Source organism: Bos javanicus, chromosome 12 (genome assembly GCF_032452875.1).
Source record: "Bos javanicus breed banteng chromosome 12, ARS-OSU_banteng_1.0, whole genome shotgun sequence".
Taxonomy (NCBI): Eukaryota; Metazoa; Chordata; class Mammalia; order Artiodactyla; family Bovidae; genus Bos; species Bos javanicus.
In genome coordinates, this window is record NC_083879.1 from 70,787,813 (window position 1) to 70,804,512 (window position 16,700).

Genomic DNA, 16,700 nt, shown 5'->3' on the forward strand with positions numbered 1-16,700 from the left:
AAAAAAGTGCCATAATGTCTTCCACAATGGCTGTGCCATTTCACATCCCGTTAGTAATGAATTATAGTTCCTGTTGCTCCACACCCTCTTCAACATTTGGTGTTTTCAATGTTTTGAATTTTAGCCAGTCTAATAGGTATATAGTAGTATCTTGTTGTTTTGATTTGTAATTTCCTAATGACATTTCTGTCAAATATCTTTTCATATGCTTATTTTTTTCTGCTTCCATTTCTTGTACTGATCTCATCAGTCTACCACTTGCCTTAAGTATCACTGTGGAAGACACAGGTCAGGTATTATCTCTTCAGAGAGCGTGGGAAGCTGAGGCTGAGATCAGTAAAATGTTTTGTTTAAGACACATTTACTCCTTGATAAAGTAAGACCTGTGCCTTCACCATGGCATCCTACTCCAGTACTCTTGCCTGGAAAATCCCATGGATGGAAGAGCCTGGTAGGCTGCAGTCCATGGGGTCGCTAAGAGTCAGACACAACTGAGCGACTTCACTTTCACTTTTCACTTTGATGCATTGGAGAAGGAAATGGCAACCCACTCCAGTGTTCTTGCCTGGAGAATCCCAGGGATGGGGGAGCCTGGTGGGCTGCCGTCTATGGGGTCGCACAGAGTCGGACATGACTGAAGCGACTTAGCAGCAGCAGCAGCAGCAGCAGTGCCTTCACCTCCTGGGCCACCAGCTCTCACACCTGTGTCTCTAGCACAGACCTTCACACCTGCATGCCCAGCTGCACTGTGACACCACTGGGAGGTCATCTCAGCTTGTCCACAAGAGAAGTGTCCTAAACCTGCCTCCACCATCTTCCCCAACTCAGTAAATGGAGACCCTGTCCTTCCCCTTCCTCACCCCAGACACCACAGTCCTCTTCTCTTACAGCCCACACCTGTCCCATCAGCAGGTCTTCCAGACTCCACCTTCCAAGTGTGTCTGGAGTGTGATCCCCTCTCTCCATTCCTGCTGCTTCCACTCTGGTCCTGGCCACTGTCATCTCTCACTTAGATTATTCCAGTAGCCTTCTTGCTTTTATCTGCCCTCACCTTTCTCCCATTATTGTCTGTTTTCCACAAAGGGCAGGACTGATTTCTTAAAAATCTCAGACTATGTCAATACTCCCCTTACTTCTTTACTGGAGTGACCCCAGGCTCCTCCTGCGCTGTCTCCACCCTCACTCCCCTCATTCTTACTCTGCTCTGCTTTCCTGGCCTCCTTGCTTGTTTTGAACCCCTTTGGCATCTCCCCGTGGCCCCTGCACTCGCCCTTCCCTCTGTGTGGAACAGCCCTTCCAGGTCTGCCTGCACCCCTCCCCACCCCAGATCTGCTCACACCCCTTCTGAGCAGAGCCCTCACACCCCAATGTGGACTCACTTCCCCCCTTTACTCTCCATCTGCCTGAGCCGGCTTCTTTTTCCTTCCTGTACTCAGTACTTGTGCTCAGGTTAATTTTCCATATCATCTGTCTCCCACCATGGAAAGAAATTCTGAGCATTTGTTTCCTCATGGCTGAATTCTTGTGCCCAGAACGATGCCTGCTATATAGTTGATGCTCAATAAATACCTGTTATAATGGTTAAATACATAAATGCTCTGAAAAAAATATAGAATGAAAACATATTAAAAGCCCTGAGAAGTTTTTTTTTTTTTTTTCAATGTTCAAAATTACAATTTAGGTGCTTTGAAAATAAGCACACTGCTGCTGATCAAACACTTGTATGAATTACTAACGCTGAAGAGCTAAGATGGCAGGAGGACAACACATTTTAATTCTTTGGTTTTTTTCCCCCCTTTTCTCTCTCTGTGTAGGATTTACAGTTTCTGGAGAATGGAGATCTAACTGTCGTAGGAGACCGAGGAACCACACTGAGTGGGGGGCAGAAAGCCCGGGTCAGCCTCGCCAGGTAAATGGCATTTCAGTTGTCATCCTGCCTCTCCTTCTCCATGGCTCCTAGTGATTGTGAGCACACAGACCCTGCTCACCGGGTGGGCCTGTGTGAAGCAGGGTCTTGGCTCTTTTCCTAGGCTCTTGGAATGAACATAAAGAGTTTTCAAACACTGTCATGATTCAGAGATGAGATTCAGGGAGTGTGAAGTGTCCTCTCCTGATGTCTCTCTGCATTTTCTAGAGCCCTGTATCAGGATGCAGACATCTATCTCCTGGACGATCCGCTCAGCGCAATGGATGCAGAAGTCAGCAGGCACTTGTTCGAACAGTGAGTTTGCTCTTGTTTTCTATCATCTCTGCTTTCCAGGAACTCTGTAGAGATCAGGGAAGAGAGGTCAGGATAGGAAAATACTGGAGGTGCTTCCAGTGTGTGCAGGACAGTGGGGTCTGTGCTTTAGGGAGTGAGGGATAGATGGCAGATTTCCCCCTGCTACTTGTAGTTGCTGAATCCAGACCCCAGGGATAAGAAGGATGATGAATAGGGTGGTCTAGTGGTCTAGTGGGTAAGAAACTGCCTTGCAATGCAGTGGACATGGGTTTTGTCCCTGTTGGAGAACTAAGATCTCTTATGCCGTGGAGTAACTAAGCCCATGGGTCACAACTGTTGAGCCTGAATGCTCCAGAGCCTGCACACCACAGCTTGAGAGCCTGCATTGCAACAAAAGATGTTTCATGAAATGACTAAGACCTGACACAGCTAAATAAATAAATAAATATTTAAAAAGAAGAAAGAAAGATTTTTTTTCCTTTTTGTTTTTATGCATGTGTCGGGGGAAATGTTCTGCATAATCTTGAGTCTAGAGTGATGTTGTGAAATTAGAGGAGGCTCACCCTGCCTCTGGCATCACATGTTCTATTCACACATCCCTGTGAGTTTAGACATAGCCTTTTCTTAAACTTCTCCAGGGCACAAGAACTCAGACTTCCCCCAGTCATCCATGCTGGTCCCAAACTCACCTCCAGTGCTTGGCTCATGCCGTCCCCTCTGCCTAACATCTCACCTTCTAGTTCTTTTTTTTTTTTTTCCCCTCTGTGTAACACTTTAGAGTTTTTTTTTTTTTCTTTTTTTTACTTATTTTTAAAAAATTTAATTGGAAGCTAATTACTTTACAATATTGTATTGGTTTTGCCATGCATTGACATGAATCCACCATGGGTATACATGTGTTCCCCCTCCTGAACCCCCCTCCCACCTACCTCCCTCCCTATCCATCCCTCACTGGGATGACCCAGAGGGATGCATGTTTTTTAAATTGGAGAATGGGACTAGGTGACTTGTTACTTGGCTGCCAGTTCTTTTCCTCCATCATTTGTTTAAGGTACATTAGAAGCCAAGTTTTTAGTACTGCATATGACTTCTGTGGAAAGGCCTTGGTTTATTTTGCTTGTCATTCCGTTGGTTTGAAATTCTTACTAAAGTCAAGAATTTCAAAGTGATTTATTACTCACCAGTATATCGCCTCAAACATTAACATTGCTTCATTGATGCTTAGTAGAATGAATACTTAGACCCATGTGTAGGGTTAACTTGAATTTGAAACTAGGTATCTAGAATTTGACTCTTACTTTGTGTCTGGAATTTGTTGATGGTAGTTCTTGTTTGACCACTGAATCCCTGTCGTAGAAAGACTCTGATGCTTTTCTGTGTATAATGTGTCCTAATTCACGCTGACCAAGACCTCTGGTGGAATCTAGACAGGTCTTTTTGAAAGTCTCACAAACTTGCTTTTTCTGAAGCAGTATCCACATCTACTCCATCTTGCTGTTGTTCACCTTGGTGAAGCCCACAAGTCCTTCCAGCTGCACTTATTAAAGCCCTGCTGTGTGCCCTGAGACTGACGCCCTTAGAGATGTCACTGCACAAAACCTCTTAGTTTACAAAGCAAGATGGTCAGCCATGAGACAGGAAGGACCTATACTGGACAGAATTAAGGGACACTAGGATGCTCAGCTCTCATTCCTGCCTGTAAGGAACCTGTCTCTACGTGGAGCTTGTTAAGACAGAGGGCTGGGGAAAGGTCAGCAGCTCAGTTCAGTTCAGTCACTGAGTCATTTTTGATTCTTTGTGACCCCATGGACTGCAGCATGCCAGGCCTCCCTGTCTATCACCAAATCCCAGAGTTTACTCAAACTCATGTCCATTGAGTTGGTGATGCCATCCAAGCATCTCATCCTCTGTCATCCCCTTCTCCTCCTGCCTTCAATCTTTCCCAACATCAGGGAACGATGTCCTCCTTCTCCTTCCCCTCCTCCTTCTCCTCCTTCTCCTTCTCCTCCCTCTCCTTCTCCTTCTTCTTCTTCTTGTCAGTGGGAAATGTTCTGCATAATCTTGAGTCTAGAGTGACCTTGTGAAATTACAGGAGGCTCACCCTGCCTCTGGCATCATATGTTCTATGCACACAGTCCGGTGGTTTAGACATAGCCTTTTCTTAAAGTTGTCCAGGGCACAAAACCTCAGACTTCCCCCAGTTATCCATGCTGATCCCAAACTCACCCCCAGTGCTTGGCTCATGCGGTCCCCTCTGCCTGACATCTCTTTTCTCCTCTCCTCACTTTCTCGTTCTTTTGACTTATTTTTTTTAACTTTAACTGGAAGCTAATTACTTTACAATATTGTATTGGTTTTGCCATACGTTGAAATGAATCCACCACGGGTATACATGTGTTCCCCATCCTGAACCCCTCTCCTACCTACCTCTCTCCCCATCCCATCCCTCACTGGGATGACCCAGAGGGATGCATGCTTTTTAAACTGGACAATTGGACTAGGTGACCTGCTACTTGGCTGCCAGTTCTTTTCCTCCATCATTTGTTCAAGGCTCATTAGAAGCCATGTTTTTAGTACTGGTATACAACTTCTGTGGAAAGGCCTTGTTGGTTTATTGTGCTTGTCATTCCGTTGGTTTGAAATTCTTACTAAAGTCGAGAATTTCAAAGTGGTTTATTCCTCACCAGCATATGGCCTCAAACATTAAAACTGCTTCATTAATGCTTAGTAGAATGAATACTTAGATCCACATGTAGGGTTAACTTGAATTTGAAACTAGGTATCTAGAATCTGACTCTTACTTTGTGTCTGGAATTTTTTGTTGGTAGTTCTTGTTTGTGGAGAAGGAAATGGCACCCCACTCCAGTACTCTTGCCTGGAAAATCCATGGATGGAGGAGCCTGGTAGGCTGCAGTCCATGGGGTCGCCAAGAGTCGGACATGACTGAGTGACTTCACTTTCACTTTTCATTTTCATGCGTTGGGGAAGAAAATGGCAACCCAGTCCAGTGCTCTTTCCCGGAGAATCCCAGGGACAGGGAAGCTTGGTGGGTTGCTGTCTATGGGGTCGTACAGAGTTGGACACGACTGAAGTCACTTAGCAGCAGCAGAAGTTCTTATTGACTTCTGAATCCCTGAGGTAGAAAGACTCTGATGCTTTTTTGTGTATCAGATCAGATAAGTTGCTCAGTCATGTCCGACTCTTTGAGACCTCATGAATCGAGCATGCCAGGCCTCCCTGTCCATCACAAAGTCTCGGAGTTTACTCAGACTCACATCCATTGAGTCAGTGATGCCATCCAGACATCTCATCCTCTGTTGTCCCCTTCTCCTCTTGCCCTCAATCCCTCCCAGCATCAGAGTCTTTTCCAATGAGTCAACTCTTCGCATGAGGTGGCCAAAATACAGGAGTTTCAGCTTTAGCATCATTCCTTCCAAAGAAATCCCAGGGCTGATCTCCTTCAGAATGGACTGGTTGGATCTCTTTGCACTCCAAGGGACTCTCAAGAGTCTTTTCCAACACCACAGTTCAAAAGCATCAATTCTTCGGCGCTCAGCTTTCTTCACAATCCAACTCTCACATCCATACATGACCACAGGAAAAACCATAGCCTTGACTAGATGGACCTTGGTTGGCAAAGTAATGTCTCTGCTTTTGAATATGCTATCTAGGTTGGTCATAACTTTCCTTCAAAGGAGTAAGCAACTTTTAATTTCATGGCTGCAGTCACCATCTGCAGTGATTTTGGAGCCCAGAAAAATAAAGTCTGACACTGTTCCCACTGTTTCCCCATCTATTTCCCATGAAGTGATGGGACCAGATGCTATGATCTTCGTTTTCTAAATGTTGAGCTTTAAGCCAACTTTTTCACTCTCCACTTTCACTTTTATCAAGAGGCTTTTTAGTTTCTCTTCACTTTCTGCCATAAGGGTTGTGTCATCTGTGTATCTGAGGTTATTGATATTTCTCCCAGCAATCTTGATCCAGCTTGTGTTTCTTTGAGCCCAGCGTTTGTCATGATGTACTCTGCATAGAAGTTAAATAAGCAGGGTGACAATATACAGCCTTGATGTACTCCTTTTCCTATTTGGAACCAGTCTGTTGTTCCATGTTCAGTTCTAACTGTTGCTTCCTGACCTGAATACAGATTTCTCAAGAGGCATATCAGGTGGTCTGATATTCCCATCTCTTTCAGAATTTCCCACAGTTTCTTGTGATCCACACAGTCAAAGGCTTTGGCATAGTCAATAAAGCAGAAATAGATGTTTTTCTGGAACTCTCTTGCTTTTTCCATGATCCAGCAGATGTTGGCATTTTGATCTCTGGTTCCTCTGCCTTTTCTAAAACCAGCTTGAACATCAGGAGGTTCATGGTTCACATGTTGGTGAAGCCTGGCTTGGAGAATTTTGAGCATTACTTTACTAGCGTGTGAGATGAGTGCAATTGTGCGGTAGTTTGAGCTTTCTTTGGCATTGTCTTTCTTTGGGATTGGAATGAAAACTGACCTTTTCCAGGCCTGTGGCCACTGCTGAGTTTTTCAAATTTGCTGGCATATTGAGTGCAGCACTTTCACAGCACCATCTTTCAGGATTTGGAATAGCTCAACTGGAATTTCATCACCTCCACTAGCTTTGTTTGTAGTGATGCTTTCTAAGGCCAACTTGACTTCACATTCCAGTATGTCTGGTTCTAGGTCAGTGATCACACCATCATGATTATCTGGTTCAGAAGATCTTTTTTGTACAGTTCTTCTGTGTATTCTTGCCATCTCTTCTTAATATCTTCAGCTTCTTTTAGGTCCATACCATTCCTGTCCTTTATCGAGCCCATCTTTGCATGAAATGTTCCTTTGGTATCTCTGATTTTTTTGAAGAGATCTCTATTCTTTCCCATTCTGTTGTTTTCCTCTATTTCTTTGCATTGATCGCTGAAGAAGGCTTTCTTATCTCTTCTTGTTATTCTTTGGAACTCTGCATTCAGATGTTTATATCTTTCCTTTTCTCCTTTGCTTTTCACTTCTCTTCTTTTCACAGCTATTTGTATGGCCTCCCCAGACAACCATTTTGCTTTTTTGCATTTCTTTTCCATGGGGATGGTCTTGATCCCTGTTTCTCATACAATGTCACGAACCTCATTCCATAGTTTATCAGGTACTCTATCTCTAAGATCTAGGCCCTTAAATCTATTTCTCACTTCCACTGTATAATCATAAGGGATTTGATTGAGGTCATACCTGAATGGTCTAGTGGTTTTCCCTACTTTCTTCAATTTAAGTCTGAATTTGGCAATAAGGAGTTCATGGTCTGAGCCACAGTCAGCTCCTGGTCTTGTTTTTGCTGACTGTATAGTGCTTCTCCCTCTTTGGCTGCAAAGAATATAATCAATCTGATTTCGGTGTTGACCATCTGGTGATGTCCATGTATAGAGTCTTCTCTCGTGTTGTTGGAAGAGTGTGTTTGTTATGACCAGTGCATTTTCTTGGCGAAACTCTATTAGTCTTTGGCCTGCTTCATTCCGTATTCCAAGACCAAATTTGCCTGTTACTCCAGGTGTTTCTTGACTTCCTACTTTTGCATTCCAGTCCCCTATAATGAAAAGGACATCTTTTTTGGGTGTTAGTTCTAAAAGGTCTTGTAGGTCTTCAAAGAACCATTCAACTTCAGCTTCTTCAGCATTACTGGTTGGGGCCTAGACTTGGATTACTGTGATATTGAATGGTTTGCCTTAGAAATGAACAGAGATCATTCTGTTGTTTTTGAGTTTGCATCCAAGTACTTCATTTTGGACTGTTTTGTTGACCATGATGACTACTCCATTTCTTCTGAGGGATTCCTGCCCGCAGTAGTAGATATAATGGTCATCTGAGTTAAATTCACCCATTCCAGTCCATTTCAGTTTACTTATTCCTAGAATGCCGACATTCACTCTTGCCATCTCTTGTTTGACCACTTCCAATTTGCCTTGATTCGTGAACCTGACATCCAGGTTCCTATGCAATATTGTTCTTTACAGCATCGGACCTTGCTTCTATCTCCAGTAACATCCACAGCTGGGTATTCTTTTTGCTTTGGCTTCATCCCTTCATTCTTTGGAGTTATTTCTCCACTGATCTCCAGTAGCATATTGGGCACCTACTGACCTGGGGAGTTTCTCTTTCAGTATCCTATCATTTTGCCTTTTCATACTGTTCATGGAGTTCTGAAGGCAAGACTACTGAAGTGGTTTGCCATTCCCTTCTCCAGTGGACCACATTCTATCAGGTCTCTCCACCATGACCCACCCATCTTGCACTGCCCCATGGGCATGGCTTAGTTTCATTGAGTTAGACAAGGCTGTGGTCTTAGTGTGATTAGATTGACTAGTTTTCTGTGAGTATGGTTTCAGTGTGTTTGCCCTCTGATGCCCTCTTGCAACAGCTACCATCTTACTTGGGTTTCTCTTACCTTGGGTGTAGGGTATTTCTTCACAGCTGCTCCAGCAAAGCGCAGCCATTGCTCTTTACCTTGGATGAGGGGTATCTCCTCACCGCCACCCTTTCTGACCTTCAATGTGGGATAGCTCCTCTAGGCCCTCCTGCGCCCGTGCAGCCATGGCTCCTTTTTGTGTATAATGTGTCCTAATACACTCTGACAGAGACCTCTGGTGGATTCTAGATGGGTCTTTTTGAAAGTCTCACACACTTGATTTTCTGAAGCAACATCCACGTCTACTCCATCTTGCTGTTGTTCACCTTGGTGAAGCCCAAAAGTCCTTCCAGCTGCATTTATTAAAGCCCTGCTGTGTGCCCTGAAATCAACACCATTAGAGATGTCACTGCACAAAACCTCTTAGTTTACAAACAAGACGGTCAGCCATGAGACAGGAAGGACCTACACTGGGAAGGATTAAGGAACACTAGGATGCTCAGCTCTCATTCCTGCCTGTAAGGAACCTGTCTCTACATGGAGCTTGTTAAGACAGAGGGCTGGGAAAAGGTCAGCAGCTTAGTTCAGTTCAGCCACTGAGTCGTGTTCGACTCTTTGTGACACCATGGGCTGCAACACACCAGGCCGTCCTATCACCAAATCCCAGAGTTTACTCAAACTCATGTCCATTGAGTTGATGATGCCATCCAACCATCTCATCCTCTGTTGTCCTTTTCTCCTCCTGCCTTCAATCTTTCCCAACATCAGGGTATTTTCAAATGAGTTCTTTTCATCAGTTCTTTGCATCAGGTGGCCAAAGTATTGGAGTTTCAGCTTTAACATCAATCCTTCCAATGAACATTCAGGACTGATTTCCCTTATGATAAACTGGTTGAATCTCCTTACAGTCCAAGGGACTCTCAGGAGTCTTCTCCAACACCACAGTTCAAAAGCATCAATTCTTCAGTGCTCAGCTTTCTTTATAGTCCAACTGTCACATCCATATATGACTACTGGAAAAACCATAGCTTTGACTACCTGGATGTTTGTTGGCAAAGTAATGTCTCTGGTTCTTAAGAAGCTGTCTAGGTTAGTCATAACTTTTCTTTCAAGGAGTGAGCATCTTTTAATTTCATGGCTGCAATCACCATCTGCAGTGATTTTGGAGATCCCCAAAATGAACTCTGTCACTATTTCCAGTGTTTTCCCTTCTATTTCCCATGAAGTGATGGGTCCAGATGCCATGATCTTCTTTTTATGAATGTTGAGTTTTAAGCCAACTTTTTCACTCTACTCTTTTACTTTTGTCAAGAGATTTTCTAGTTCTTCTTTGCTTTCTGCCATAAGGGTAATGTCATCTGCATATTTGAGGTTATTGCTACTTCTCCCTGCAATCTTGATTCCAGCTTGTGCTTCATCCAGCCCAGTATTTCTCATGATGCCCTCTGCATACAAGTTAAATAAGCAGGGTGACAATATGTTGTTCCATGTCCAGTTCTAACTGTTGCTTCTTGACATTTAGAGGGTTTTAATACAGGATAGTAAGCGCTGAGTGAAAGCAGAAGTGGCAGCTGGAGGCTTTCACTGAAGTTGGAAAGTTCCCTGTGCCCAGGGATGGGCAGGAAGTGCCCCAGGGGCCTCAGGCTGGTCAGGTATGTGGAGCCTGAGAAGACAACCCAGTTCTTTTTTTTTTTTAATTAATTAATTAACTAATTTATTTTACTTTACAATATTGTATTGGTTTTACCATACATTGACTTGAATCCGCCATGGGTGTACATGTGTTCCCCATCGTAAACCCCCCTCCCAATCCCTCCTCATCCCATCCCTCTGGGTCATCCCAGTGCACCAGCCCTGAGCACCCTGTATTATAAATCGAACCTGGACTGGTGATTTGTTTCACATATGATAATTTACATGTTTTAATGCAATTCTCCCATATCATCCTGCCCTCGCCCTCTCCCACAGAGTCCAAAAGACTGTTCTATACATCAGTGTCTCTTTTGCTGTCTCCTATACAGGGTTATTGTTACCATCTTTCTAAATTCCATATATATGCATTAGTATACTGTATTGGTGTTTTTCTTTCTGGCTTACTTCACTCTGTATAATAGGCTCCAGTTTCATCCACCTCATTAGAACTGATTCAAATGTATTCTTTTTAATGGCTGAGTAATAGTCCATTGTGTATATGCACCACAGATTTCTTATCCATTCATCTGCTGAGGGACATCTAGGTTGCTCCCATGTCCTGGCTATTATAAACAGTGCTGTGATGAACATTGGGGTACACATGTCTCTTTCATTTCTGGTTTCCTCGGTGTGTATGCCCAGCAGTGGGATTGCTGGATCATAAGGCAGTACTATTTCAAGTTTTTTAAGGAATCTCCACACTGTTCTCCATAGTGGCTGTACTAGTTTGCATTCCCACCAACAGTGTAAGAGGGTTCCCTTTTCTCCACACCCTCTCCAGCATTTATTGCTTGTAGACTTTTGGATAGCAGCCATTCTGACTGACGTGAAATGGTACCTCACTGTGGTTTTGATTTGCATTTCTCTGATAATGAGTGATGTTGAACATCTTTTCATGTGTTTGTTAGCCATCTGTATGTCTCCTTTGGAGAAACGTCTTTCTAGTTCTTTGGTCCACTTTTTGATTGGATCATTTATTTTTCTGGAATTGAGCTGCAGGAGTTGCTTGTATATTTTTGAGATTAATTATTTGTCCATTGCTTCATTTGCTATTATTTTCTCCCATTCTGAAGGCTGTCTTTTCACCTTGCTTATAGTTTCCTTTGTTGTTCAGAGGCTTTTAATTTTTATTAGATCCCATTTGTTTATTTTTGCTTTTGTTTTCAATATTCTGGGAGGTGGGTCATAGAGGATCCTGCTGTGGTTTATGTTGGAGAGTGCTTTGCCTATGTTTTCCTCTAGGAGTTTAATAGTTTCTGGTCTTATGTTGAGATCTTTAATCCATTTTGAGTTTATTTTTGTGTATGGTGTGAGAAAGTGTTCTAGTTTCATTCTTTTACAAGTGGTTGGCCAGTTTTCCCAGCACCATTTGTTAAAGAGATTGTCTTTTCTCCATTGTATATTCTTGCCTCCTTTGTCAAAGATAAATGTCCATAGGTGTGTGGATTTAACTCTGAGCTTTCTATTTTGTTCAATTGATTTATATTTCTGTCTTTGTGCCAGTACCATACTGTCATGATAAGCGTGGCTTTGTAGTAGAGCCTGAAGTCAGGCAGATTGATTCCTCCAGTTCCATTCTTCTTTCTCAAGATTGCTTTGGCTATTTGAATTTTTTTTTTGTATTTCCATACAAATTGTGAAATTATTTGTTTTAGTTCTGTGAAAAATAACATTGGTAGCTTGATAGGGATTGCATCTAGTAGTATACTCATTTTCACTATATTGATTCTTTCAATCAATGAACACGGTATATTTCTCCATCTATTTGTCTCCTCTTTGATTTCTTTCACCAGTGTTTTATAGTTTTCTCTATATAGGTCTTTTGTTTCTTTAGGTAGATATATTCCTAAGTGTTTTATTCTTTTTGTTGCAATGGTGAATGGAATTGTTTCCTTAATTTCTCTTTCTGTTTTCTCATTGTTAGTGTATAGGAATGCAAGGGATTTCTGTGTGTTGATTTTATATCCTGCAACTTGACTATATTTATTGATTAGCTCTAGTAATTTTCTGGTGGAGTCTTTAGGGTTTTCTATGTAGAGGATCATGTTATCTGCAAACAGTGAGAGTTTGACTTCTTCTTTTCCAATTTGGATTCCTTTTATTTCTTTTTCTGCTCTGATTGCTCTGGCCAAAACTTCCAAAACTATGTTGAATAGTAGTGGTGAGAGTGGGCACCCTTGTCTTGGTTCAGACTTTAGGGGAAATGCTTTCAATTTTTCACCATTGAAGATAATGTTTACTGAGGGTTTGTCATCTATAGCTTTTATTATGTTGAGGTATGTTCCTTCTATTCCTGCTTTCTAGAGGGTTTTTTTTATCATAAATGAATGTTGAGTTTTGTCAAAGGCTTTCTCTGCATCTATTGAGATAATCATATGGTTTTTATTTTTCAATTTGTTAATGTGGTATATTACCTTGATTGAGTTGTGGATATTGAAGAATTCTTGCATCCCTGGGATAAAGCCTACTTGGTCATGATGTATGATCTTTTAAATATATTGTTGGATTCTGTTTGCTAGAATTTTGTTAAGGATTTTTGCATTTATGTTTATCAGTGATTTTGGCCTATAGTTATCTTTTTTTGTGACATCTTTGTCAGGTTTTGGTATTAGGGTAATAGTGGCCTCATAGAATGAGTTTGGAATTTACCTTCCTCTGCAATTTATCTGGAAGAGTTTTAGTAGGATAGGTATTAATTCTCTAATTTTTTGGTAGAATTCAGCTGTGAAGCCGTCTGGTCCTGGGCTTTTGTTTGTTGGAAGATTTCTGATTACAGTTTCAATTTCCATGCTTGTGATGGGTCTATTAAGATTTTCTATTTCTTCCTGGTTCAATTTTATTTTATTCATTTATTTTTTAAAATTTTATTTTATTTTTAAACTTTACATAATTGTATTAGTTTTGCCAAATTAGAAAGTTTTACTTTTCTAAGAATTTGTCCATTTCTTCCAAGTTGTCCGTTTTATTTGCATATAGTTGCTGATAGTAGTCTCTTACAATCCTTTGTATTTCTGTGTTGTCTGTTGTGATCTTTCCATTTTCATTTCTAATTTTGTTGATTTGATTTTTCTCCCTTTGTTTCTTGATGAGGCTGCCTAATGGTTTGTCAATTTTATTTATCTTCTCAAAGAACCAGCTTTTGGTTTTGTTGATTTTTGTCTTTTTGTTTCTTTTGCATTTATCTTTGCTGTAATCTTTAAGATTTCTTTCCTCCTACTAACCCAGGGGTTCATAACTTCTTCCTTTTCAAGTTGCTTTTGGTGTAGAGTTAGGTTATTTATATGACTTTTTTCTTGTTTCTTGAGGTAAGCCTGTATTGCTATGACCGTTCCCCTTAGCATTGCTTTTACAGTGTCCCATAGGTTTGGGGTTGTTGTGTTTTCATTTTCATTCGTTTCTATGCATATTTTGATTTCTTCTGTGATTTGTTGGTTATTCAGCAGTTGCGTTGTTCAGCCTCCATATGTTGGAATTTTTAATAGTTTTTCTCCTGTAATTGAGATCTAATTTTACTGCATTGTGGTTAGAAAAGATGCTTGGAATGATTTCAATTTTTTTTTTTTTTTAATTTACCAAGGCTAGATTTATGGCCCAGGATGTGATCTATCCTGGAAAAGCTTCCGTGTGTGCTTGAGAAAAAGAAATTCATTGTTTTGGGGTGAAATGTCCTATAGATATCAACTAGTTCTAACTGGTCTATTGTATCATTTAAGGTTCGTGTTTCCTTGTTAATTTTCTGTTTAGTTGATCTATCCGTAGGTGTGAGTGGGGTATTAAAGTCTCCCACTGTTACTGTATTATTGTTAATTTCCCCTTTCACACTTGTTAGCATTTGTCTTACATGTTGTGGTGTTCCTATGTTGGGTGCATATATATTTTTGATTGTTATATCTTCTTCTTGGATTGCTCCTTTGATCTTTATGTAGTGTCCATCTTTGTCTCTTTTCACAACCTTTGTTTTAAAGTCTATTTTATCTGATATGAGTATTGCTACTCCTGCTTTCTTTTGGTCTCTATTTGCATGGAATATCGTTTTCCATCCCTTAACTTTCAGTCTATATGTGTCCCTTGTTTCAAGGTGGATCTCTTGTAGACAACATATATAGGGGTCTTGTTTTTGTATCCATTCAGCCAGTCTTTGTCTTTGGTTGGGCCATTCAACCCATTTACATTTAAGGTCATTATTGATAAGTATGATCCCATTGCCATTTACTTTATTGTTTTGGGTTCGAGTTTATACACCCTTTCTGTGTTTCCTGTCTAGAGAAGATTCATTAGCATTTGTTGGAGAGCTGGTTTGGTGGTTCTGAATTTTCTCAGCTTTTGCTTGTCTGTAAAGCTTTTGATTTCTCCTTCATATTTGAATGAGATCCTTGCTGGATACAGTAATCTGGGCTGTAGGTTATTTTCTTTCATCATTTTAAGTATGTCCTGCCATTCCCTTCTGGCCTGAAGAGTTTCTATTGAAAGATCAACTGTTATCCTTATGGGAATCCCCTTGTGTGTTATTTGTTGTTTTTCCCTTGCTTCTTTTAATATTTGTTCTTTGTGTTTGATCTTTGTTAATTTGATTAATATGTGTCTTGGGGTGTTTCTCCTTGGGTTTATCCTGTTTTGGTCTCTCTGGGTTTCTTGGACTTGGGTGATTATTTCCTTCCCCATTTTCGGGAAGTTTTCAACTATTATCTCCTCAAGTATTTTCTCGTGGTCTTTCTTTTTGTCTTCTTCTTCTGGGACTCCATGATTCGATGTTGGTGTGTTTAACATTGTCCCAAAGGTCTCTGAGGTTGTCCTCATTTCTTTTAATTCCTTTTTCTTCTTTCCTCTCTGATTCATTTATTTCTACCATTCTATCTTATACCTCACTTCCATTATTCTCCTGTTGGTTCCCTCCAGAGTGTTTTTTATCTCATTTATTGTATTATTCATTATATACGGGCTATTTTTTATTTCTTCTAGGTCCTTGTTAAACATTTCTTGCATCTTTTCAATCCTTGTCTCCAGGGTATTTATCTGTAACTCCAATTTGTTTTCAAGGTTTTGGATCATTTTCACTATCATTATTCGGAATTCTTTATCAGGTAGTTTCCCTATCTCTTCCTCTTTTGTTTGGTTTGGTGGGCATTTATCCTGTTTCTTTACCTGCTGGGTATTTCTCTGCCTTTTCATCTTGTTTATATTGCTGTGTTTGAGGTGGCCTTTCTGTATCCTGGCAGTTGGTGGTTCCTCTTTATTGTAGCACTTCCTGGCTTTGGGTGGGGTTGGATGCGTGGCTTGTCAAGGTTTCCTGGTTAGGGAAGTTTGTGTCGGTGTTCTGGTGGGTAGAGCTGGATTTCTTCTCTCTGGAGTGCAATGAAGTGTCCAGTAATGAGTTTTTAGATGTCAGTGGGTTTTGTGTGAGTTTGGGCAGCCTGTATATTGAGGTTCAGGGTTATGTTCCTGTGTTGCTAGAGAATTTGTGTGGTATGTCTTGCTCTGGAGCTTGTTGGCCCTTGGGTGGTGCTTGGTTTCAGTGTAGGTATGAAAGTGTTTGATGCATTCTTATCTATTAATGTTCCCTGGAGTCAGGAGTTCTCTGGTGTTCTCAGGATTTGGACTAAGCCTCCTGCCTCTGGTTTTCAGTATTATTCTTACAGTAGCCTCAAGACTTCTCCATCTATACATCACCAATGATAAAACATCTAGGGTAATGGTGAAAAGTTTCTCCAGAGTGAGGAACACCTGGAGAGGTACATAGAGTTACATGGAGAGGAGAAAAGGGAGGAGGGAGATAGAGGTGACAAGGAGGAGAAGAGGGGGAATCAAAAGGGGAGAGAGCAAGCTAGCCAGTAATCATTTTCCTATATGCTCTCCACAGTCTGGATCCCTCAGAGATGTTCACAGAGTTAAACAGAGAAGAGAAGAGTGAGGAAGGAGACAGAGGTGGCCAGGAGGATAAAAGGGGGAATCAAAAGGAGAAAGACAGATCCGGCCAGTAATCAGTTCCCTAAGTGTTCTCCACAGCCCAGAACACACAAAGAGATTCACTGAGTTGGGTAGAGAAGAAAAGGGGGAAGGGAGCGATAGAGGTGACCTGTTGGAGAAAAAGGAGAGTCAGAAGGGGGAGAGGGCAATCAAGCCAGTGATCTCGCTCCCAAGTTAAAATGGGTACTGAAGTTTGGGTTCTTAAAGGTACAAAGTTGATGACAAATACCAAAAAGCAAAGATTAAAAATCTAGAGTAGAGGTTAGATTCTCAAAATTACAATGTTAAAAAAAAAAGTCACAAAAATTATTAAAAATATATATACAAAGTTTGCTTTTAAAATAGGGTCTTTTTTTTTCTCAAGGTAATAGTAGGTTATAAAAATGAAAATTAAAGCTGTAATGGGGACTTAAAAATCA

The 16,700-nt window shown here is 41.2% G+C and overlaps 1 protein-coding gene across 1 annotated transcript in view; it reads left to right on the forward strand.

Moving 5' to 3' along the window:
- The window catches only part of LOC133258054 (ATP-binding cassette sub-family C member 4-like), a 292,909-nt gene that overhangs the window by 156,570 nt on the left and 119,639 nt on the right, over window positions 1-16,700 (forward strand). The window contains 2 exon segments of the mRNA XM_061434393.1: window positions 1,815-1,909; window positions 2,135-2,221. Of these exon segments, the coding sequence (XP_061290377.1) occupies window positions 1,815-1,909; window positions 2,135-2,221 (182 nt within the window).